The 23,691-nt window shown below is 40.5% G+C and overlaps 1 protein-coding gene across 14 annotated transcripts in view; it reads right to left on the bottom strand.

The window, feature by feature from the left end:
* The window catches only part of DST (dystonin), a 299,556-nt gene that overhangs the window by 144,337 nt on the left and 131,528 nt on the right, over positions 1-23,691 (bottom strand). For 11 of the 14 annotated variants that reach the window (XM_082218107.1, XM_082218116.1, XM_082218117.1 and 8 more), the window contains 19 exons: positions 22,858-22,951; positions 20,695-20,849; positions 17,782-18,244; positions 17,547-17,675; positions 16,980-17,057; positions 16,712-16,873; positions 16,504-16,608; positions 14,001-14,096; positions 12,980-13,105; positions 11,926-12,078; positions 11,507-11,661; positions 11,203-11,329; positions 10,373-10,556; positions 7,711-7,868; positions 6,644-6,822; positions 6,168-6,306; positions 4,804-4,997; positions 1,797-1,959; positions 1,238-1,321 (listed from right to left, as the gene is read on the bottom strand). In XM_082218107.1, the coding sequence (XP_082074233.1) occupies positions 1,238-1,321; positions 1,797-1,959; positions 4,804-4,997; positions 6,168-6,306; positions 6,644-6,822; positions 7,711-7,868; positions 10,373-10,556; positions 11,203-11,329; positions 11,507-11,661; positions 11,926-12,078; positions 12,980-13,105; positions 14,001-14,096; positions 16,504-16,608; positions 16,712-16,873; positions 16,980-17,057; positions 17,547-17,675; positions 17,782-18,244; positions 20,695-20,849; positions 22,858-22,951 (2,944 nt within the window). Of the gene's footprint in view, positions 1-1,237; positions 1,322-1,796; positions 1,960-4,803; positions 4,998-6,167; positions 6,307-6,643; positions 6,823-7,710; positions 7,869-10,372; positions 10,557-11,202; positions 11,330-11,506; positions 11,662-11,925; positions 12,079-12,979; positions 13,106-14,000; positions 14,097-16,503; positions 16,609-16,711; positions 16,874-16,979; positions 17,058-17,546; positions 17,676-17,781; positions 18,245-20,694; positions 20,850-22,857; positions 22,952-23,061; positions 23,458-23,691 lie in introns of those variants that run through there. The other 3 variants (XM_082218120.1, XM_082218112.1, XM_082218115.1) reach the window with 2 other exon arrangements.

Here is a 23,691-nt window from a genome sequence, read left to right as displayed (position 1 = left end):
AGGAGAACTGGGAAGGAGGCACTTTTAGGCAATCCCCCTATAGCATACGATCTGGACAGTTCTAGATCCCCCTCTAGATCTGGAGAGTTGGAAGGTGGGGAACACCTTCCAGAACAGATTTTGAGGGGGAGGGGATGCAAGGTATTGGGAGGGAAAGATTACCTCCTGTCAGCTGAGTCACCAGAAGATATCCTGGATATCCTGTGACACTAGGGCAGTGAAGCTGGAGTGTAAAAGAAGACAATGCAGCTGCTATGGAACTCACATTAGAACTGGACTGGGAAACAGCAACTTCCTTCAGCTCAACTGGCAGGTTTCATTGATGGTTTTCCATACAAAACCTGTCACTCTGGAAACAGAGGTGGAGATAGGAAGAATGCCTGCACACAGCTGAACAGGACTACAGGAGATTTCTCTTGGCTTTTCTCTGTTGCTTTGGTGACAGGTAAAGCTGCCACTCAAGTGGGTAGGTTGGATTGTCTGATTACAGACTACACCCTGCAGCACAGGAGAGGATGGATGGTGGGGTGGCACTGTTCACCTGACCACTGTTCCGTGGTGCTGTTGCAGTTTAAGATAAAAAAAGGTAAAGGACCCCATGACGGTTAAGTCCAATCAAAGGCGACTATGGGATGCAGTGCTCATCTCACTTTCAGGCTGAGGGAGCCGGTGTTCATCCACAGATAGCTTTCTGGGTCATGTGGGCAGCAGGACTAAACTGCTTCTTGCGCAATGGAATACTGCGACGGAAACCAGAGCACACGGAAACGCTGTTTACCTTCCCACCAGAGCGGTACCTATTTATCTACTTACACTGGCATGCTTTTGAACTGCTAGGTTGGCAGGAGCTGGAACAGAGCAATGGGAGCTCACCCTGTCGCGGGGATTCAAACCACTGACCTTCTGATCGGCAAGCCCAAGAGGCTCAGTGGTTTAGACCACAGCGCTACTACAAGATATAGGGGCAAGGTGAAGTGAGGTGGCAGCAAGGTCAGCATTTTGCAAACGCACTGGAAGGAGCACTGGATTCCCTATGCTAGAGGTCAGCTGAGAGCCGCCACCCTGGCCCACTACTGCTGCCAGCGCCCACTGACACAATGCAGCCTAACAATGTGGATTGGAGCAGCAGCTGTGGCAGGAACAGCAACATGTGAAGAACATGATGCTGAACAATGCTCACATTTCCACAAAGAAATTAAAAAAGAATAATAACTGTGCACAGAAGTTATAGTTTTACCTTTACTGCAGCTGAATACTGCTCTGAGTGCTTCTGGCATTCATCTAGCTTGTTTTGTTTCGTCTCTATTTCCGATACTAGCACCTGTAAAATAAACAAGAGAATTTTAGTATGTAACAGTATCAACCTATGCAACTTTCCCCATCCTAAAGGCTGGTGTTCTACTTGTTTTTGAAACATACTAGACTGAAAACTTGAAAGTTGTGTTTATGTATAAAAACTTAGCATGAAAGTCTGTTTCCCTGTGGTCCTCTTTATAAATTACCTTTGGCTCTACAAGAAAAATGGAAGGGGGGGAATGTTGCCCCTCAACCAACATATGCAGAAACACACTAGATTATTAATAATGTAAGATACAGAGGTATATCCAGTACACTGCTTTAAAGGGAAAATTTCTTATTAGCTGAACTGAAACTGGCTGTCTTTAGCTTAGTTATTAATTCTTTACATCTAAGCCCTAGAACAAAACCTGCATGTTATAAGTGGATATTTGTTATCAGCTCACTACAGAAAGGTGGCGTATAAACAAATTAAATCAATCAATCAATCAAGCTTTTACCTTTTGCTGGTTTAGCTGTTTGGCCAGAGCTTTACTGTTTTGAGGTGGGTTTTCCTGGAACCTCTGCTGAGTTTCTTCGACTTGCTTGATCCAGTTATCCAGTGCACCGTATGTATCCCTGTAGTACTTTAGGGATTTATTGATAGCTTCTAAGTCACGCAACCTGGTTGAGTGAAAAGCAAGCTGTTTCAGTGAGGAAGAACAAACTAGTAGCAATGACAATAAAGAACCATCATCACCACCAGCAACCTTACAATAACCTTGTAAGGGCAAGTCAGTATTATTATTCTCCCCCCCCCCCATAATAAAGATCTTTGGGGTGGGTGCTAAGTCTGAAACAGAACAGAGATTGCCTAAGGCTACACAGTAAGTCCAGGGCAAAGGTGAAATTAGAAATTTCTGGTTTGTAGCCAAGCTCTAGGCTACACCACTTCATAAACAGCTGGCTGTCAGAAGCCATCATTCGGCTAGATGTCCTTTTCTCAGGGTTTCTCCTGCAAACCTTCAGAATGAAAGGCTTTGCCAATTTCATAAAAAAGGAACTCTCTGGGTTCTTTTTAATTTCCATGCCTTTTTTGAGGAGCTCACAGTTATCAAGAAATGTATTAGTTCTGAGGAATACATGCCAAAGAACACACATTCCTGGGTTCATAAAGCTCCAGGCAACCTTCTATCTCTCTATCAAACACCCCTTCATCTTTATAGGAAGCCAGATGTCTCTCCCTGTGTTCCTTATTTCAAAGGGCTTTGTCTCTCTCTGTCTCTATCTACAAGTTCCTCATTTCAAATGCCAGGCATTGAAAAATAAGTGAATCCCCTGCCACAATAACCTCCAGATTCAGACAAGGATGCTTACATGTACCAGTGTATTTTAGACATAAAAAGCTACTCAGGGTGACCACTAGAGGGAAGTTACCGTATGTAGAATTCAGCAGAAGCTTAAAAAAACAAAAAGAAAAACGGAGCAGTCACATTCCATGTCCTGAAACAGTATTCCTCAGTTGCAAAACTTCAGGATTAGAATGTGGAGAAAAGACTCACTTTAGAATAAATTCCCAATTCTTCATATGCTCACTAAATCCATGGTCGTTAGGGAAAAACAGGTACCTAGTCTATTACAAAAGTCTTTATAGAAAAGGGCCTTGCAATCCACAGGAATAATAATAATAATAATAATAATAATAATAATAATAATAATAATGAACTTTTTTCCTGCAGTTTTCAAGTTTGAGGCAGAAAGAGAAGAAGAAAAGTGAAACATTGTGTGGTAATTACGATAACTGCAATCCTAAAAACTGACCCGTGGTGTTGAAGGGTGTTAAGATTGAAGGGATTCCCCTGTCTACTGTTGTCTACCACTTGGGACACCCCCGCAGAAAGCTGAACTGTGGAAAGTGAGGCAGTGGAAATACTGTTGCCATCAGTGCTCCCAACAGCAGTACCCAGTTAAGACACTGAAACAGAGCACCTTGAGAGCTGGGGCCATGGACCTGCTCAGTCCTACCTCAATCCATTTCCCCAGCCTGGGCCAGCCTGATACTGGTGCAGCAGGAAGAATAAAAACACACACGCGCTCCTTCACCAACCTTCTGGCTTGGCCTGGCCTGGCTGAGGCTGTGAGGTAATAGAACCCACACCTCCATACCTCTCTATGGCCCCTCTTGTTCTGTGAGTAGCAATTAGTAAATAATGTGGGCAATAGTTAAAATGGCTAAGTTTTATACAGCTGAAGAAAAATTATACTGATAACTAGCCAGGGTTTTATTTTTAAGGAGGGTGAACATTTGTAGGGAACAGTCTGTTTACAGTTACAAGCGGCAGTCGACACAAAATGTTGATGGTGAACTGCCAGCACAGTCAATTAAGCTGTCCGAGAGAGGCAGCATTTGTTTCATGTTTATCTCACAAGCACGCAGAAGCATTCTCATTTGCCATAAATAAGGGTACCTTAAACTGTCAGGACAGAAGACTACCCACACAGTGCTGCCTATTGCGAACCCAGTGCTTCTAAGACAGGCATGCTTTCCTGAAGATAGCAAGGATTGAACCAAGGGAATCACAGACATGCAGTATGTATCTTGCAGAAGCCACAGTGTGGAAGTTGCTTCCCTGTGGCTTCTTTCCACATCGCAGCAGCAACGTGTGCGCAGGGTCATTGAGGGGGCCACATGGAGGTGACAGCCCTGGGTTTAGTTGGCCCTGCAGCTTCTTGCCCACCGGGCAAATCTTTCCATCTCCTTCACTCTTAGAGAAAAGCAGGGAGGTGGAGGCAAAGAATCCCAGTGCCAATACTAAAGACGCAGCAAAAGAAAGTAAAAATTAAGCAAGAGGGAAAGAAAGGAGAGGAGAGACTGTTGCTACTAACAGAAGCTGCAAAACAACAAAAAGTAAGCCTTAGGAGGAGGTGCAGAGAAATGTGCTTGCTGAGGGTTTGCTTCATATGCAGTGTGTAAGTTTACTATCAATGCACTGGTAGCAGTTGAATGGATTTGTACAATGGTGGAATTGAGTGTAAAACAGGAATACCTCCACACGCTTGGTGAACCAGTAGCTGGTTTCCCACATATTAAGTGGCGACTCTCCACAGGGAGACTGAAATGGAGCCACGGCCACCACTGGGCCAGGCAGGGGGTAGGTGAAGGCAACAAGGAGCCCAAACAGTGAGATTTGTCCGGCTCCACACACTTCCCTAGGGATAGCCTTGCGTATGCATGAAGGAACCATATTCACTGCTCAGTGTTCCTTCATATATATGTTATGGGAACTGTCTTGGAAGAAGCCCTCCTGTCAAAATGACCAAACCAGAGAAGTTTTATCTTCTTTATTTCTTTCTCTCCTCAGTTACGCTGTACATGATGGTTGAGACCTCCTGAAGGAAATTACCTGAAAACACCTAAAATTAACATTTGGACACTCTGCCAAAACTCCAAGACCAACATAAGGTAACCCCACACACACCAAAAGAAAGGTTTCACTCTGAAGTTTCTGAAAAGAAAGGAGTACTAACCTGTTCTCAATCTGAGAATGAACATTCTGCCATCTCTCGGTCAGCTGATCTGCTTTCTCTTTGTGCCAGTCGAAGTCGAGATCACGTTCCTTGTGTGTTTTAAACATCTGATCACTAATTGCTTTAGCTTTCTGGAGTTCGTCTTCTAGAGCATGGAATACTTCTCTTTTTACATCAACCTCTGATCTCCATTGCTGGTACACAAAATATGTGACATCTCAATACAGATCCTAATGCTGCTGTTTCAAATCAATATGCATCATATTACTAACTAGTAATAGGGTATCCATGTGGGAAACAAACAAAGCACCCAAATTTTCAGTGAAATGCTATAAAAAATGGTTTTGTATTTGCACCATTACTGCTTCTGTAACTATAATGAAGAGGAATACTTTGCTAATTATAGGCATACCTAAGTTTATCTCTCATGTGGCTAATCTTCCCTGATATTCCTCTTCTCAGCAGCTAAGGAAAATTAGCTGCATAAGAAGGAAGGGAAAAGGTTGCATTCTTTCCTGGTATAATTTGGCTGTGCTTTTCTTTTCTGAAGAAGCATACGGGAAGGAAAAGGACCAGTGACTGCTTCAGGATCCTCCGTCTTTTGTTGCCTATAACAGGCATAGAGAACCTCCAAATGTTGTTGGACTACAACACCCATCATCCCTAACCATTGGCCATGCTGGCTGAGGCTGATGGGAGTTAGAGTCCAGCAACATCTGGAGGAGGACAGGTTCCCAATCCCTGCCCTATAGGGATGGGAGGAAAACCTCAGGATTCTAAACGTCTGGTCTTCTTTCCACATGATGGTGTAATATGCAGCTCAGCTCTTAGCTAAGTGTTACTGGGAAATGACGTAATAATCAGCATTCATTCCTAATGCACAATATTTGACCAGTCAACTGGCCACATCTCAACGCCACTCATGTTACTTCATTTCCATTCTTCTAAAGGCCAAACAGAAGGCAGGCGAGTCAAGACAGATAAAATAAAGTACTTCTTCTAAAGTACTACCTTGTTAAACTATGGAATTTGCTCCCACAGGAAGCAATGAAGGCCACCAACTTGGATACAGGAAGTGTAGACAAATTCATGGAAGAGAGGGCTATTGATGGCTATGCTCTGTCTCCAAGGTCTGAGACAGTAACGCTTCTCTATACCAGTTTCTGAAAGCCACAGGAGAGAGTGTGCTCTTGTGCTCAGTCCTGTTGCAAGTTTCCCATAGGCATATGGCTGGCCAATGAGAGAAGAGGATGCTGCTGTTCTTATGTTCTTATGACAGTATATATCAATCTCCTTTACTTCTTTATATTACTTAAAAGCACACCTATTTCTCATTATTATTTTTCTGTACATCATAAGAATACCTTCAACGTAGCCATAAGGTTCTCAATATTGCTCTTGTCGGCAGTTAATGGTTCTTCCTCACATAGTTTAGTCTCGTAGAGTTTTACCAGTGCTTCAGCTCCTTGAGTGTTTTTCAGCACCAAATTTATAGTTTTTAACCTGAAACAAAAGGGATCACTTGTCATTCATAATTTCCAAATAGCTCTAAAGTTTTAAAACTTGTTTTAGTATATGATGACTATACGACTAAGATCATTCTTCTATTTGTTTGTTTGTTTAAATTTATTTCTGGCCTTTCAACTTTATAAACACTTTCAAGGTGGCCATATGAAATTCTGTATCTATTATTCAATTCAACAAAATATATTTAAAACTGTGAATATACTCAGCTTCCCCTCCAAACACATGCTACATCATCCTATCAAACCTGTCACATGTGATGATGATGATGATGAAAAAGTGTAATAAAATGTGAATGACTTGATGGCTTACTTACTTTTCTATGTAAATGGAAGACATGGAGTAAACCTGATTCATATTTTGAATTACTAGGTTAAGCTCCGACCGCAGAGTAGGAACTGAGGGCGAACCAGCGGCTTGACTGAAAAAATCATCGCATTTGTCTGTGATTGTTTCCAAGTCCTCCTTGAGTCGATCCAGATCCTTCTTCAGTTTCTACAGAACCAAAGATGAAATGTTTTCCCCCCTATAGCAAGCAGCAGTTCTCAAACAATCATAATAAGCATCCTTGGGTCAAGAGACACTAACACTATAGAAGATAATATGAGCAAAGGGTTATAGGACCCTTTGGAGCAGCATGAGAGGCCCTGCCTTTGTACCCCTGTGGGAAACCTCCACTGAATCTCAGCTCCTTCCGAAATTGAAATGAGCCCTTCCATTTTTCTAAATTACTTTTTATTGGGGGTTTTGTGTTACAAAGCAAACAGATAAACAGTGAACGGTACATCTATTGTCTCCACTTTTAATTCTTTGTGTTTTTCAGTTCGTTTACGTTTGGTGAGAGACATTTTTGTCATAGACATCTTGCAGTTGGGGTAAAGGCGAGGTGGGGAGAGAGATGGGGAGATCATTCTTTCATTCTATTGCCTATTCTTAGTGTAAAGGGGTGTTGTGTCCTTCCATTGTTTGTTTGCCCTTCCATTTGTTGAGGACTAGCTAGGGTTCAAGCCAGTAGAAGCAAAATTAGGTAATCCAAGCTAGAACTCCAAAGTCGTAACCACTGCCACACAAAACCAAAAGACTTCTTTGATAAGATCCTTGCTCACTTTTATCTTCAAAGAACCAGTAAAGCTCACCTGCTTGGTCTGGGAATTCCAAAATGAAGGCATTTGTAAACAAACTGCCCCAAACCAACTGGTGGCTCAAATGTTTACTTCACTTTAATTAGCTCTACAAATGCACATTACTCGTTTTAATTTGTAGATGCAACCATGCAGATAATTGTAGCGGTCCCTTCTGAATAAGCTTTTTATGAGCTCATGTAATACGACTGTTACATTTCATGAGCTTTGGAGAGCCCACAGAGAAGCTCAGAAGACTCACCTCTTGTTCAGAGATCCGAAATACACTTTCATGTAAGTCATCTCTCTCCAGTGGGGTTCGAATCTGCCTAATCAAACGATCTTCACAATTCTCCAAACGAAGTCTCATGTTTCGAACTTCTGAGATGTATAGGTTGTAAATGGATTCTTCATGCTCCTCTGTTGGAAGGAAATGGAAGAATTCAAGTAAAACCAAGTATATTTAATGTTCTTCTGCCATCACACAACAGATATTCTAAAGTCACAGTGCTATAACCTTGTCTGCAGTGTCTCTGCTTCATCTAAAGGAAATGTGCAATTAACATTAATGGAAAGTGGTCAAGAGGAGAAAGGGATGTGCTAACAATGTAGGGAGAAGAGGAAGCATATCTTCAAATTCTTGTTTCCATGGTTCTCCATCTCTCTTTTTTTAAAAGCTAATATGTTTGCTACAACTATTAAAATATACAAAAACTGAAACTTACACTCCACTTATAGTGAGACCTGCAGGTGTAGGGCAGTATATAAATTCAATAAATAAATAATATAAAACTCACCTTTCCATAAAATAATATACATTTTAAACAGGCAGAATATTGCCCACTATGTAGTTTCACCATTCAGATTGGTCAAAAGCCAGTAAAGAATGTTCTTTACCACAAAAAAGATATATTTTAATAACCAGTTTGAATGCATTTGAAAATTTTCAGATCAGATTGTTGTTAATTTAGACTCACAATTTCCCCAGTCAATCATATTTCAAAGGTACCTCTGTACATTTGCAATAACAAGCATAAACAAATCTAGCAAACCGCCCCCCCCCATTTCAAACAGATTTTCTCCCCAAGGGGAAATGTGGAAGTTCACAAATTGGGGTCACCTTGAGCATCTTCTCAAGTGGAGAAATGTAAACATCATAACAGCAGGACACAAAATCAACTTCTTGCTTGCCATGTATCATCATCATCATGTCTAAATATGGGCATCCCCCAAAAAACTAATATGCACATCACTTTAGTCATAGGTATTATCATCCCATTTGTGTATGCACAGTGATTAATTGGATTGTTTATGGTTCGTCCAGAGATGATTTCATAATAAGATGGTATTAAATCTATAGAAATGAATCCCTTATCATTTTCTCCAGATACACAGTCAAGCACAGTATATCTCTGCTCCGTACTTATATATTTACTTTAATCAGCTTTCATCTGCTATTGCATTCCTTTCTATATCAGCATCAGCCTGAATGCATAATATAATACATCTATTCAGCTTTATGGAAGCATTTAAGGCTCAGTGATATCATATATTTTCAGAATGGAGATGGACTATTTACAACAGCAAGGAAGAACTTCAAAGACTTTCTTTTAAGCAGATACTGTTTTTCCAAAGGATATAGGGTCCATTTATGACATACTTGCAGATTTATTTATTTTTTAAGGACAGTAAGTAAACAAATGTAAGTGATGTGGTATGATACTCCTGGTATTTTATTTTGAGAGGAAAAATATGTTCCTTGTACATTTGTGTGTAACAGTAACAGATGTTCTTCCTCTTATTGTGCAACCTGCCAAAATAATTGTTCTATTTACTCACACAAATTATTACCAGCTCATTTTAGGAACCCAATTGAGATCTCAGATTGTGTGCCAGTAAAATACATATTACATTTTCAGCAATTATGCAAGGGCACAAGTTCTTTTATCTGTAATATAGCATTTCAATATTTGAATCAGTTCTGAGTGTTATGAACAACAAAACAAACAGAAGGAGAGTCATGGGGAGATCAGCTCTTCTTTTTCCTTCCCGTTTTATAAGTGATTTTCTCAGGAGCATCTGTGTTAATGACAGCTCACTGATTTCATACAGACAAAAAACAAGTATAGAGAGTTACAGTCAGCTGACCATGTGGGACGCAGGACACAGAATATCACACTTCCTCTTCTGCTATTTGAAAAGCAACATCTTAATGTCTGAATTGGCTCTGAGTGCTCACTGTTAGACCTATGTAACTGCTTACGTGCTGTGGGTTAAACCACAGAGCCTAGGACTTGCCAATCAGAAGGTCGGCAGTTCAAATCCCTGCAACGGGGTGAGCTCCCGTTGCTCAGTCCCTGCTCCTGCCAACCTAGCAGTTCAAAAGCACGTCAAAGTGCAAGTAGATAAATAGGTACCGCTCCGGCGGGAAAGTAAACGGCATTTCCCGTGTGCTGCTCTGGTTCACCAGAAGCGGCTTAGTCCTGCTGGCCACATGACCTGGAAGCTGTATGCCGGCTCCCTCGGCCAATAAAACAAGATGAGCACTGCAACCCCAGAGTCGGTCACAACTGGACCTAATGGTCAGGGGTCCTTTTACCTTTTTACTACATATTCATGCCAAAAGCATACATGCCAAAGTGTGTGTCTGTTTTGACAACACTGCAGCAGCAACTGTAGAAAAAATAACAAATACTCATGCAAGCTGCTCATTTTTTCCATTTGACACTGTTAAAAAGAATGAGCCTTTGGACTTTCCCAACTCATGTCTTCTACTGGTATCTATTTCCCTCTCTGTTTCTGAAATGAGCACCGCTGTGAAAGAGCCACAGCAGTATAGTTCACATATGTAACATTGAAAGGGTAGTCAATACCATAAGCATCTTGTATGGGAGACTTCTGCACAGTTGATGTGCTATATTTACCTCTCTCTGCAGACTTAAGGAGCTCTTGGTAGTACTGCTTGCACACATTCACCTCCCTTTCCAGCTGAGCAATGTCAGCAACTGAAAAGGCTTTGGACTCCTGGCTGTCTTCAAGGAAGTCATCAAAGCGGGACTGCAAGTTGCTTAAAACCTGCTGGTGTTCACCTGGCAAGAGTGTCTTTATCTAGGAAATATTAAAAATCAGGAGGGGTAATTAAAGTCTTTCTAATGTTGGGCACCATTTTATAAACCACATACTGTTTTGTCAGTTTCTTAAGGCAGTATTTTAATGTTCCAAAAAGGTAATACACATGTTGCTTTGTGAGGGCAGCACATCGGAAGATCCCTGTAGAGGAATTGCTCTTTAGTAACTAGAAGAAAAGTCAATTGCAATGACTCATTTCAATGAGCAACTTTCAAATACATACAAGTTAAAAACCCACATAAATGTCCTGGACACTCCAATGAGACCACACAACATGCTCTGGGTGTTTACAGACATTGACATATGCATATTTTAAGTTCTTAGTATAAGAAACACCAATACAACACTGACATACCTTCAGCAATGATGCCCACTATGGAAAACATGGAGCTTCCCACAATCTTAGCCAATCATGCCATAAAGGAAGGTTATAGCTTCTGAATGCAACCAGCAAACTGTTGTTGCACAGATATAACACAGGAATACGACACGTTACAGAACCAAATATTCAGGAACTGTGCGTGGCTACACTCAGCTTTAGCCACTACAGATAACTGCTTCCGAATCATGGAATATTAGGCTAGGTATATTTTGTTATGAGTGCTGGAACAGGCACAGAACTTACCGAAGCAACATTACTGGCTCGAACAGTTTCAATTTCATTTGTCAAATAGTGCCAGGAGACCACACTCTTCATGTTTACATGTGATTCATGCCACAGGGCCAGGACATTCTGATATTGCTGTTCAATTCTGAAATGCACAAAGAGGGGGTGGGGAATGACCGAGTCTAAATTAATGATTTGTCAAGTGGCAGTCGAAAGGGTACATGTTATAAATTTCCTGTACGCTGTGCATATAAAAGCTCCTGGAAGGCAAATAAGATCAATAAGGATTTCCATGTTTTGTGCACGCTATGCCAGCACTTACCTGTTTGCAGTGTCTATTGCTTCTTTGTTGGGTGGAGGAACAGTAAAACAGACGGAGGGAACCATGGCCTCATTACCGCTTGGACTAATCACTTTCCATTTTGCCCGATGGGAGTTGCTTGCCAGCACACATTCATCATCTCTGTAAATGGTTATCTGGTTTTCAACAGAAAGATCAGAAAATCTGAACGAGTCTAATATACATATATTGTTCTTACAGTGCACTCCCTTGAACATGTGCCACTAGGAAAGTGACAGGGGAGCAAAATTGGGGGGTGGGGGGCAGGACCCAACAACTTAAGCCCCAATTGGGAAGGCAGGGACTTGTTTCGTTTGATAGGGAAGAGAATTCCAAGAACATGCCATTAACTGTCTTCATTAACTGCCCATAATTGATTTGAAGAAATCTAAGGTTCCAACCTCAATTTGTCTATAGTCACAGATGGCTTTGATTGGGATGGATGTTTTCAGTGGATTATCTGGATTCCTCGGCTTCAGCTGAACTATTGTCTTTGCTCTCCCCACAAGGCCAGCCACTGTGTTCTTGTACTGCAGGAGCTGTTCTTTCTCTTCCTAAAAGCCAATTTATAAACAAAACAAGAGGAGGGGAAACATTAGAAGCAGCTGCAAATTAAATGTGTTCTTCTTTGAAACTTAAATATATATTTTCTGCTGTTTGTGATATTGTACAAAGCATTGTTCACATAAACCAGAATGGCATCTATGGTGCTATTAGTACTCTCTAACAACCATTGTTTATTAGGTCAACAGCCCTAGATGGCGATGGTCCATTTGTGTAATTCACCACGAAATAATTGGGGGCAGCAATGTATGTCCCATTTTCAATAGTAAGGGCTATGAGGGGCAGAGCTGAATTCCTGTGCACTGCTTACCAACCACATTGAGAAGCAGTGGTAAAAATTCATGTCCATGACCTAAGATTCTGTTTGTGAAGAGGATTACATTTTTATTTTATGTAACTGCATGCTTTGCAAGCTGAAGATGTTCCCTGGCTGTTAGCCAGTTGCTAATAATAATAATAAAAAGAACAGGATAGTTTCTATATCTGGGCATGTCCTAACCAGTTTACTGGCTTGTGGTCACTGTGCAATCTGTTGAAACTAAAAGCCAGTCTGTAGGTTGTCCAAAAGCCCCAAATCAATCAAGAGCTGCAATTACTGCTCTTCTTCAGTGGTGGAAACAGAAAGGTACAGAATATTGCCAAAAACGGTCATCTGGAATTATGAGAAACATCTCATCCATATAATTCACTGACATTGTTTAAGATAATGAGCTTCTTGAATTATTATTTTTGAAGCCAGAATTGTGAAAATAATGGTGATAAAATTAGTTCCCCTTAAGAAAGAACAATTTGTGATGAGATTTCCTTTACTTTTGGGTTAACTGTCTACCTTTAGTACTCTGCTAGTAGAGCACAAATGGCTTTAGCCGAGTATGTATGGAAGATACCTACCATCGACTCTTGGATCAGATCTTCCAGTTTATGAATACTGCTGGACCTATCACAGCTGTATTTTCGATGAACAGCATCTCTTAAATTCTTCAAGTAATCTATGGCCTCTTTGGCATCGTTGAAAAACTAAAATGAAAAAAACAACAACCACTTTTGATTTAAAAAATACACCATTGCAAGCTCTGTCCTCAAGAGAGTAGTCAGTACAGCAGTCTGAAGCCCAGGCTGATAATCCAAGAGTGTGGTATACTTTCTTATTAGATGAAGGAGACATACCGGTAAGTTTCTAAAATCAGTTAGAAAACTAAATGAGCCCATTCACCCCAGGGTATCCCAGCACCAAAGGGGATAAAACCACCAGTCCTCTTTACCAACTGGGCTGCAAAGTTAACAACTCTCTCTGCCTTCAAACATGCTGCTTACAACAGTCTGCAATGCCTACTAGATACTTATGAAGTTAACTGGGTACCCCTTTAATGAGCTGTATATGCATTACTTCTTTGCAGTTGGGAAAAATAATAATTCCTGTACAAGGACTTTCTTTCCAGTGCAACCTGGGTAAGTTTCTTCTTTCCTTTCCTGTCCCTCTCCCTCCACTCACAGATGTTTTTCCTCATTGATGATTGTGGTGTGGTTTGTATTGTTTGAATGGAGAATTCAGAACATGCAGCAAAATAATAATTGCTTCTAAAACCAAGTGGGAAAGGTTACTCAATTTCTTGGCCCATTTGAACCACATGAAAATATTGGTGTGAAAAAAAGTAGCTTAAGCCCTTTAGTTCACATCCACTCTGAAAAAATATGCAACAAAACTCATAATAAAAGCAGAACAGCACTTTTTACAGACATCTGCAGTCGTAAAATAGGAAGTCCTGTGAAATGTGAAAATTCAGCTTTAGATTTACTGAGGGTCAATATGCTATTATTTGGCATAAAAAAGCATTTAAAAATCCTTTTCTTCTTGCTGCTGTTAAGAGTTAAATCTGTGGTTACTCTACAATAATACCCATGTGTTACGTACCTCAAAATATGCAGTGTTTTCTCTCAGATGCTGTTCAACACATTGGCAAAGCTGCAAAATCCAGCTCCACTGTGTTTGCATTGCAGCTCGGTAGGCCTTAGGGATACAGGCAGAGGAAAGAAGTCATGTTTTGCTGTGCAACAGAAGCAATTCAAATGAGGAAGGGGGGAGATTTGAGGAATTGAAGCCCCCCCCCCTGCCCAATTTTCCTACTCAAATGCCTTCGACTTGTTATAACAGTAGGAAAAGAAATCACACCAGCCTCTGAAAAGATCAAGTGCATTTCTCTACAAAAAGCAATAAAACTCTCTGAACAATTTACTTATTAGAATAACTGTTATTTATAACTTGAATTTCTTGAATGCAGTATTTGCTCTATCCCTGCTATGGTAGAACAGTAATACTGTTGGCCAGCAGAGGCTGCTCTAAATACTTTAGATTTAGAATTCTCCCCAAGCATCTCCCATGGAAACCAGTGGGTGCCTTGTTCTCTGTTAGAAGACGTATTTCAACTCAATTTGCTAAATACCCTACAGATAGTGAAATTGATCTGTTTTAGCATTATGAAAACAAGCCACAATAAAGCTTGCACGCTCCCCCCTCACCTCTCCACCTCTGCTGTAGCTGCAAGAAGGTTTCTGAAAGCTTTCTCTTCTTTTTTTTATTACTTGCAGCTTATCGTTCCACCTGGAGCTAACCTTTCCCATGGCTTGTTTGAAACAAGTCGAGCACAAATCATGGAGTCATCAAGCTACCTTATGTCATCAAACCATAGTTAAAAGTTAACTTCCGTCTAGGGCTCAGACATCAGACTAAATTGTGGTTAATCAAAAGTGAAAGTTTCCAATCTCCTCATAGCTCTCCACAGAGGTGGAAGAGGAAGTGTGTAGGTCCAAGATTTGTTCCAGCTAGTTCCTTCTCTAGATAAATGATGGTGCACTGTGACATCTGAATGCTGTCTGAATTTGTCTATAAATGCAAACTTTTTAGGAGGTACCAATAGGATATATCTAGTATTAATTTACATAGAAACAACCCTTGCAGCATCAGCCCCAACAGTACAGCGGTACCTCAGGTTAAGTACTTATTTCGTTCCGGAGGTCTGTACTTAACCTGAAACTGTTCTTAACCTGAAGCACCACTTTAGCTAATGGGGCCTCCTGCCGCCGGAGCACGGTTTCTGTTCTCATACTGAAGCAAAGTTCTTAACCTGAAGCACTATTTCTGGGTTAGTGGAGTCTGTAACCTTCAGTATATGTAACCTGAAGCGTATGTAACCCGAGGTACCACTGTACTGCTTAATAGCCTGAAAATATCATAGAGCTTATCTTCTTGCATTAAAGCCTTATTGCTTCAGAGCACAAACCCTGCATGACTATCTGCTTTGTACACATCCTAGTTTCCTAACTGACAACCGTGTGATCACATTTGGAAGTCTGAAGGCACCTGTGGTAGTTAGCATGCATTTTAAAACCAAAACAGAAGCACTCATAAATTTCCAGGTGTTGTTTGGACGTTAGATGCATTTTGGACTAGAATCAAGTCACACATTGTAGGCACACGACATGATGCCAGTCTGAAATAAATTCAATGTCCAAACAATATCTGGAGTTTATGAGCAACAGCAAGTGCCTGAACTTCACACCTTAAATGGAAGCAATGTAATGAAACAGAAGTTCCATGTCAAATGAAAACACAGAACCACTGCCCTGTCGCAGGTTACAAAACTCAGCCTCACTGGAATATTAATGGGAACTGATGTAACATAGCTCTCAGTAAAGTGTCTAAGGCTGAGTGTCTGATGGACAAAAGCATTAACAACAGAAATCTGGGATGGGGCCAAGGAGGAGAAGGAAAGGAATGGAAAGAAATGGAGTATCTTGCAACAGGGTATGGTTGGCTGGCTGAACACTGGAACTGGCAAGAATGTATGGCTGGCCAGCCCTTGGAACAGCAGCCCTCCACAACTGCTACATTTTGTTGTGGTCCCATTTATTTCATGTCATTGTCATGTCATGTCAAAATTAAGTGTATGCTGTTGCACTTTAAAGATAAACACATTTGTTCTGACATAAGCTTTTGTGAACTGCAATACACTGCAACAAATGCATGTAGGGATTGATGAATCTGTCTGTTTCAGTTTCTGTCAATTTCTCATTTTTCCAGTATTATTATTATTATTATTATTATTATTATTATTAACGTTGCACTGTATACCACCCTTCAATATAAAAGCACAAAATACATGATCAAAAACAAGAGCAAAGCCAACCAAGCTATAACCCCCTCCCCGTTGTACAATTGGGGCAGTGGGTTTATGACATGTCTATGTAGAGCCTGACTGTGAAATCAAATAGTCTTATTTTACTGAACATTTTCTGGAAATGAAGCATGGGGACTACAGACTGCACCCAGAAAACAAGTCTATATTCTGTTTCAGCAGCCCATAAAAAGAGCCTTGAGAGACTCTGTTTCTATTCCTAAGTTATGTTTAACAACCTACCTCAATAGTTAGCCTTGCAGGGTGGTTTTCAAATAGCAATTGTTCTGCTATTTCCTGAACAGATTTGATAATTTCTTCCTTCTGATCAAGTTCTCTCATCAGTTCCTTCCAAATAAAAAGACAATTAGCTTTAGAAGCCAGGAGCAAATTAAAAAAAAAAAAAAGGTCACATTCAATACTTATTTTTGACTATTTTAACAATGCTTACTGCATGGTAGTCCTTTTTCCGTGCTATATTTGTATTTCTTTCACTCCAGTCATATGCAACCTCCTCCTCTTCTTTCTCATTCAACCATATGAGTTCTCTGGTAGCGCGAGATACAAAATTGTGAAGGGTATCAAGGTGTCTTTCCTGATTTCTTGAGGTGTTCTTGAAAAAGATAGTAAAAGAAATCCATTATTTTTTTTTACTTTAAACCTTTTGTCATCAAAGTGGCAACCAAATAAAAGGTGGGACTGCCAATCAGCAATCTTACCAAGAGTTTTGCATATTGGCTCTCCAGTTTGTGCAATTTGTCTGCATAGCTGAGTTTAAGGGGAGCAGTCATCTGGATCTGTAAAGAACAAATTGGTTCAAAGAAAAAATATATATATATATATATATATTTGCTTTCGTAGATTTTCACGGGTACAGGAATGCAGGTTTTGGTGACTTCGGGTGTCTTCCCGTGTAAGAGTCGGGGTGTCTGTGCGACGTTTCGACGAGGTCTCACTCGTCATCTTCAGGCTGGTGCTTTCGGCTTCTTAACAAGAAGCCGAAAGCACCAGCCTGAAGATGACGAGTGAGACCTCGTCGAAACGTCGCACAGACACCCCGACTCTTACACGGGAAGACACCCGAAGACACCAAAACCTGCATATATATATATATATATATATATATATATATATATATATATATATATATATATAAAATGAAGCACATTGCACACATGTGTATATGTGGGGTATATGGTATATTTCTAATTTTTATATGCTGCTTAATATACAAAATCCCTGCACACTTAATATAACCACAACACTCCCCACCCCCAAAGCTGTACCTCACTGATTTTTGCTTCTTTAAGGCTTGACTCAAATTCTTCAATAGCTTTGTGGACATTCTTGTGATTTTCTAAATGGCTTTCAACGCTTGGCAAATCCGAACCCCATTCAGCTCGATCAAGTTGCACCTTGAAAGCAGAAGTTGAAAATTAAAGTCGAGCCCTCAAGCGGGTGAGGAAAATGATCAGGCACAGTCTGAATTTTTTTTAAAAAATGTACATGTAAAGATGTTACCTGCATTTCATCTACCCATCTGAGAAGATCCTGAACAAACTTCATGTTGACTTCCTCCTCTGTTAAATTCTGATCGATAAATGCCGATTTCATCAGAGGTTTTCGGATCTGCATCAATTTGAGTGTTTGCAGTGCACCAGAGTCAACTCCTGTTATGTAGCTTTGAATTAACCGTGGTGGGAAACCTGGGGTGTATGCTGGGGTGATGGCTGGAGTCATTCTTGAAGAAAGACCCGATGATAAACCTGATGTTAGACTCGATGATGTCAAGGAGGGTGATAAGCCCTGGCTCAGTCCAGAGTTTAAGCTGGGGCTGAAGTTTGGTGCAAATCCTGAGTTTAAGCTTTGTGTTATTCCTGATATCATCATCTTGGTCTGTTCTGTAGTCAGTGTCCTCCCCTTGCTGTAGATTGAGGAGCACTCTGCTCTTAAGGCCATAAGGTCATCTCGCAGTTTTGCAACCCTGTTTCAAAAACCAGAAAAGCATTTACTGCAGAAGTGAAAAGATCTGGATATCGTCTCGGGATTTTCATGAATTCTCATTGCTTCAAAAACAAAGAATAATGAAACTATCTTGTATTTTGTGTAAAATAAAAAAGGAGAGGGTTGTTATTAAGAGTTCAATCCACACATTCCGGTAAACCGTGATGATAAACTGATAGATATATTAGGAATTTTAAAGTGCAATGGAGCTAGATGGTAATGTGCCAAGTAATAGTGTGTGTCTGGGCACAATAAAACCATCATAATGAAAAGTAGTGCCTCTGGGAAAGGCAGAGACAGGATCAAACTCATCCTCCTCTTTAAGAATAGAATGTAAGGATTAAAGTAATATACAGTACTGTTGTAACAACTGTAGCCTCAAACACAACTATTATAAGGTAAGAGAAAATTGAAGGGATCCATTTTGTCTGTGTGATGCTTCCCAAGCATCTCTTTAAACGTAGGCACAAAAAGAATATCTATTGTGAAGTGGATTCTCTGTGGATCCTCCTCAATCAGTAGGTATTTCCACAATCAAGATGGAAAGTGTTCAGTCTATTACAGTAGCAAGACTCTCCCCAGAGAAGCTGTGGGGGTCAGGGCTGACCCAGGAGGTATTGGTGCTTGAGGCAAAAAAACCTCCAAACAAACAACCACCGCCCCTCAACCTCCTCTGCCACGGGCATGCCATGCCCCCTCCTCTTCCTCCATGGACATGCCACGCTGCTGTCACACACCCCACTGCTGGGCATGCCCTATACTGCTGCCATCGTTGCCAAGTTAGGCCCTTTGCTCTAAGTGCACCCACTTCACAGCAGCCTTCACAAACAGCAGCAGGAAAGACAGCCACTGCAGCAGCACGCACCAGCCGTAGGGGTGTGGCAGTGGTGGAGGCAGGGGCACAGCGCCCTCCTCAGGCTCCAGATCTGCCACCTGATCTGCAACTGCCTCCCCTCAGCTCATGGGCTGTATCTTTGGAGAATGCAGTTTCTACAATACATTTTTGCATGTGAATGTATCCGTGGGAGCAGATGGACCAAAGAAGTGTGAAAACTTGCTCCATCACATTGAGCTCAATGGGACAAATTTAGAGAAAATTCAGCTTTGGAAAAGTTTTTCTGTGCATTAGCAGGAAGAAGAAGAAGAGGAGGAGGAGGAGGAGTTTGAATTTGATATCCTGCTTTATGACTACCCGAAGGAGTCTCAAAGCGGCTAACATTCTCCTTTGCCTTCCTCCCCCACAACAAACACTCTGTGAGGTGAGTGGGGCTGAGAGACTTCACAGAAGTGTGACTAGCCCAAGGTCACCCAGCAGCTGCAGGTGGAGGAGCGGAGACGCGAACCCGGTTCCCCAGATTACAAGTCTACCGCTCTTAACCACTACACCACTTTAAAGAGACAGATACTTAAATGCCTGTGTTTGACAATCATTTATGTGCATAGTGGGGTGTGGGGAGAACAACTGGCAATATCTCAAAGCATCAGCGCTGTATAAATATAGCCAAGGATATAAGATATAGGAGATCATACTAGTGCACTAAGAAGTTGCATACTATGGCTATATTGAAACATAATGCTAAATTATGGGCTGATGTTTCACAACAACAAGGCTAGCCTCCCCCTGGGCTTATGCACTCTCCCCTTTCTCTCTTCTTTCCAGCTTGGTCATGAATAGCAGACTGGAAGCTTCCACTTCCAGTTTTGGATTAACTGCAGTTTAGTGTGTAACCAAACTGTGGTTAATCTTAACTATGGTTAGAAAAAAAAAAGTGTGGTTTGAAATTGGCTTGTTTCCACTAGCTGGATTTAAGCTTAGCCGCAGTTCAGGTTGGACAACATGGCAAGCTACAGTTAAGCTAAAATGAAAATAAAGCTTAGACATACACTACATGTCAGAGATGTTTGCAAAATCCAATAAGCCATTTAGTGTAACGATCTAGGCAGCCAAGCCACAATCTACAGAGGAAAAAGGTTTTGCCATATTGCCATGCCATTTAATTTATCTAGTTCAGGGCCATTTTAGTTACATCTGGGAGATTGGAATTTCTGGTGTATGTGGACATCCTTTTACTTTTAGTGTATTTCTGTTAAAATTGCAGATATTACCAGCTGCAGCCTTCATTATGCTTTTGCATAGCTCCAATTTTTTTCTTTTTACATGTTATTTGATTTATCAATAGCATAATAGCATCATCTCATTAATTTTCAATTCTGAAAAGGAAAAAACCCCTAGAATAAACTAGTAAAAGAAAAGAAAAATATATAACTCAGGTGAGCATAGAGCTTGTTACAACTAAGTATTGTCATATGTCTACACAGCTTATTCTGCATCAGAAAAAGAAAGAAAAGGGGCTTTCATGGGCTAGAGAATAAATTCTTAAGCATATATTCACATAAGCTCATATTTCTATATAACATAAATGCACAAACCTCTGGACCAGCTGATCTGCCTGATAATATTTTCCATCAATAAGAATCTGGGCATCCAAGACTTGTTGACGCAGCAGATTCTCACATTCAAGTAGATAACCTGCGATCTCAGCTTCATTCTGAAACTGCAGACCTGATTCTAATCGCTTTGCATCCTGTGTTAAAAATACAAATTGAATTTAATCATGCATTTAACTGGAGAAGAAACTTTATATAAAATACAAGGAATATTTTGTACCATTATCATATTCTGAAAATTATAATAGTTACAATAGTTTACAATAGTTATCTTTATTCAGACATGCTTTACAATGTTTATCTGTGGATTAACATGCATGGTAAGATAAACCCAAGGTGAAAGTCACATTATCACGGTGATGACCAACTAAATCATATTCAGAATAAACTCATTAAGATCAGCGGACTTAAGTTAGTCCATTGTTTCAATGGCTCTAATCTGAGTATGACAGTCAGATACCTCCCAGATACTTGGGGTTTTTTGGATACCAATCCACGTGTTTATATATACATAAAACAGCATGCTTCGTCCAGTGTGTGTAGCAAAATAAGGTGAAAATGATATTTAGACAGCTAAACCAATGTTCATGTGTAAAAACCCATAATATTCCACTTCCTTAACCCAACACACACACACACACACACTGTGTGTGTGTGTGTGAAGATTGTGACACTTAAAATATCAAACATTTTAGCTTTTGCTTTCATCAGTAACACCACTAGATTTCAAGTCAGTCATTGGAAACTAAGGTGATAGTCTTCAGAATGATGAGAATCGAGAGAGTTCATAGCAAAGTGCAAAACTTCAAGCGTCCCAGGATCAGACTTTTTTCTGTTGGAAAAAATTCCCGTTCTGAGTTGTTGCAACTTTCTACATTAAAATGCCTTCCAAAAGGTTCCAAAAGCTTTTTTTTTGTGATGGCTGAAGTGCTTTCAAAAATGGTTACAAATGTGTAGTTCCCTTGCTACACACCTTTCTAACATACGACATTGCAAAGACTTGCAGGCGATATTCTTTTTTACTGAACAGGTTCGCCAGACAGTCTGTTTTTGCTGATGGCATTTGCCCTAAGATAACTACAGCTGATGCAATGGTTGGAGTCACAATAATGTAACAAAGGACTGATAGCATTTTGTAGGTTTGGAGGCTGGAGGAAAGCAGTGATAGGAGATTTGCTGGTGGCTTTTAAATGGTATTATAACTTGGCTATCAAGAGGTAGATGTCTTTAACTGCAAGGTGGTAGCTGGATAAAATTATATCATGACAGGGTTGTGGAGTTCCTTTTTAGTATCCTCAAGTAAAATACTAGAGTCTAAGCCATAGGCAGCGTTGCTGGGGACATAACCTTTGCACCCATTCTAGAAATTGTAAGTCATCCTCCACCACAACCACAAGCTTGATTAACCTGTCGCATGACATTTCCATGCAGACGACCACATTCTTACAAACTCATTAATATTTCTATTTAAAAAACCATCAAATTCTTGGATACTATAAGGAACAGAAAACTCCTGGATTTACAGAATGACCCCTCTAAAACCTAGGACTTGGAGAATATTGCCTAAAAGCATACATGCACTTTTAATCATTTTCACAAACCTTGCTTGCAAAATTATAGCACCTGTCTTCTTCCTAAGAATTGTCTCCACCCTTAGTATTTGCAGGGTGGAAACAGATGCTATTCTCAAGTGAGGCTGTGAACATATATTCTCCACCCTTAAAACAAATCACCTTAGAATCCAACAAGGGTATGAATTTAAAGCATTTAACATTCTTTAAGCCTGTCCATTTTGTCTGCCACTTATTAACATCAGCTTCCACCTCCATTTTACACGACTGAGGAAATAATTTGCATGCTTTTCTAGGATATCCCAGTATGTTCTAGCCCCTGCCAACCAACAAAGAGGTATTCTTCTTGTCCTCATAATTCCAAGAGACATTGTGGTAATTCCAGTTACACAAACAGAAGACATCAAGCCAACAGATGGTGATTTGGTACTGGTCACCCAGGAAGTACATGTCTGTGCAAGAATTTTAATCCAGATTTTGCAACTTCAACTCCACCGCTTTATCCAGTGGTCTATGCTGGGGGTTTTTATATACAGATAAGAAGACAGGAAACTAGCTATCCAAATACACTTACTGATTGCACAGCATTTCGAGCAAGCATTAGTTTGTCTTCGCAGCCCAGGCTGTCTCGCTGAATTCTGTTTGCAATCTGCTGCAGCATTTCTAACCTAAAAGAAGTCAGAAGTTAAGACAAATCACATGGGGCTGGTCATTAACTTCTCGATTCTGCTACCAGATAAAAACGCACCACATTCTGCAGAATAATACCAGCACTTACCTGGTTCCTTCCTTGGGACCATTGCCAAAGCTTATACAAGAATTAACAAGGGTAGGACCACAGTTAACAGACAAGAAGTTTTCATTGGAATCAATGCTGGTCCGGGTGCTAGTGCTGTTACTAAATACAGAGTCACTGCTGTGGTAGCCGTAACTGTTCGCATTCATTTTTTTACAGCCAGAAAGCTATCCCACTGGTCATTTAAAAAGTCGAGAAGACAAAATGCCTGCAAAAACATACAGCTTCCAGGGACTAGATGGCTTTAAGGACAAAAACCAAGCTCTGCATCCTTAAATAGGTCTCAGCATGCATATTCAAAGCCCTGCAAGTAACATTCTCATTCCTCTTCAGAAGACTTCGCCTTCAGCTATATATGCCAATGTGGGCTTGGCTTTTGTAGCTTGAATTGCCTGTGCAAGTATGGACTAATCAGAACGATTAGGGTGTTCACTCGGAAAGAGGGATGCCAAATATTTTATGTAAGGCTCATCCAATTTCAACAAACTAAACGATTTGAGGAGTGGGGAGGGAACTCCCCTTCAACAGTTTCACAACCTTTAGTCTCCCTACACTTAGCATAGATTTTTCAGTAGTTTCTCATCCAGGTCCATACCCACTTTGCTTCAGAAA

This window comes from Podarcis vaucheri (assembly GCF_965113315.1).
Source record: "Podarcis vaucheri genome assembly, chromosome: 3".
Lineage (NCBI taxonomy): Eukaryota > Metazoa > Chordata > Lepidosauria > Squamata > Lacertidae > Podarcis > Podarcis vaucheri.
This window is presented reverse-complemented; position numbering and strand designations above follow the sequence as displayed.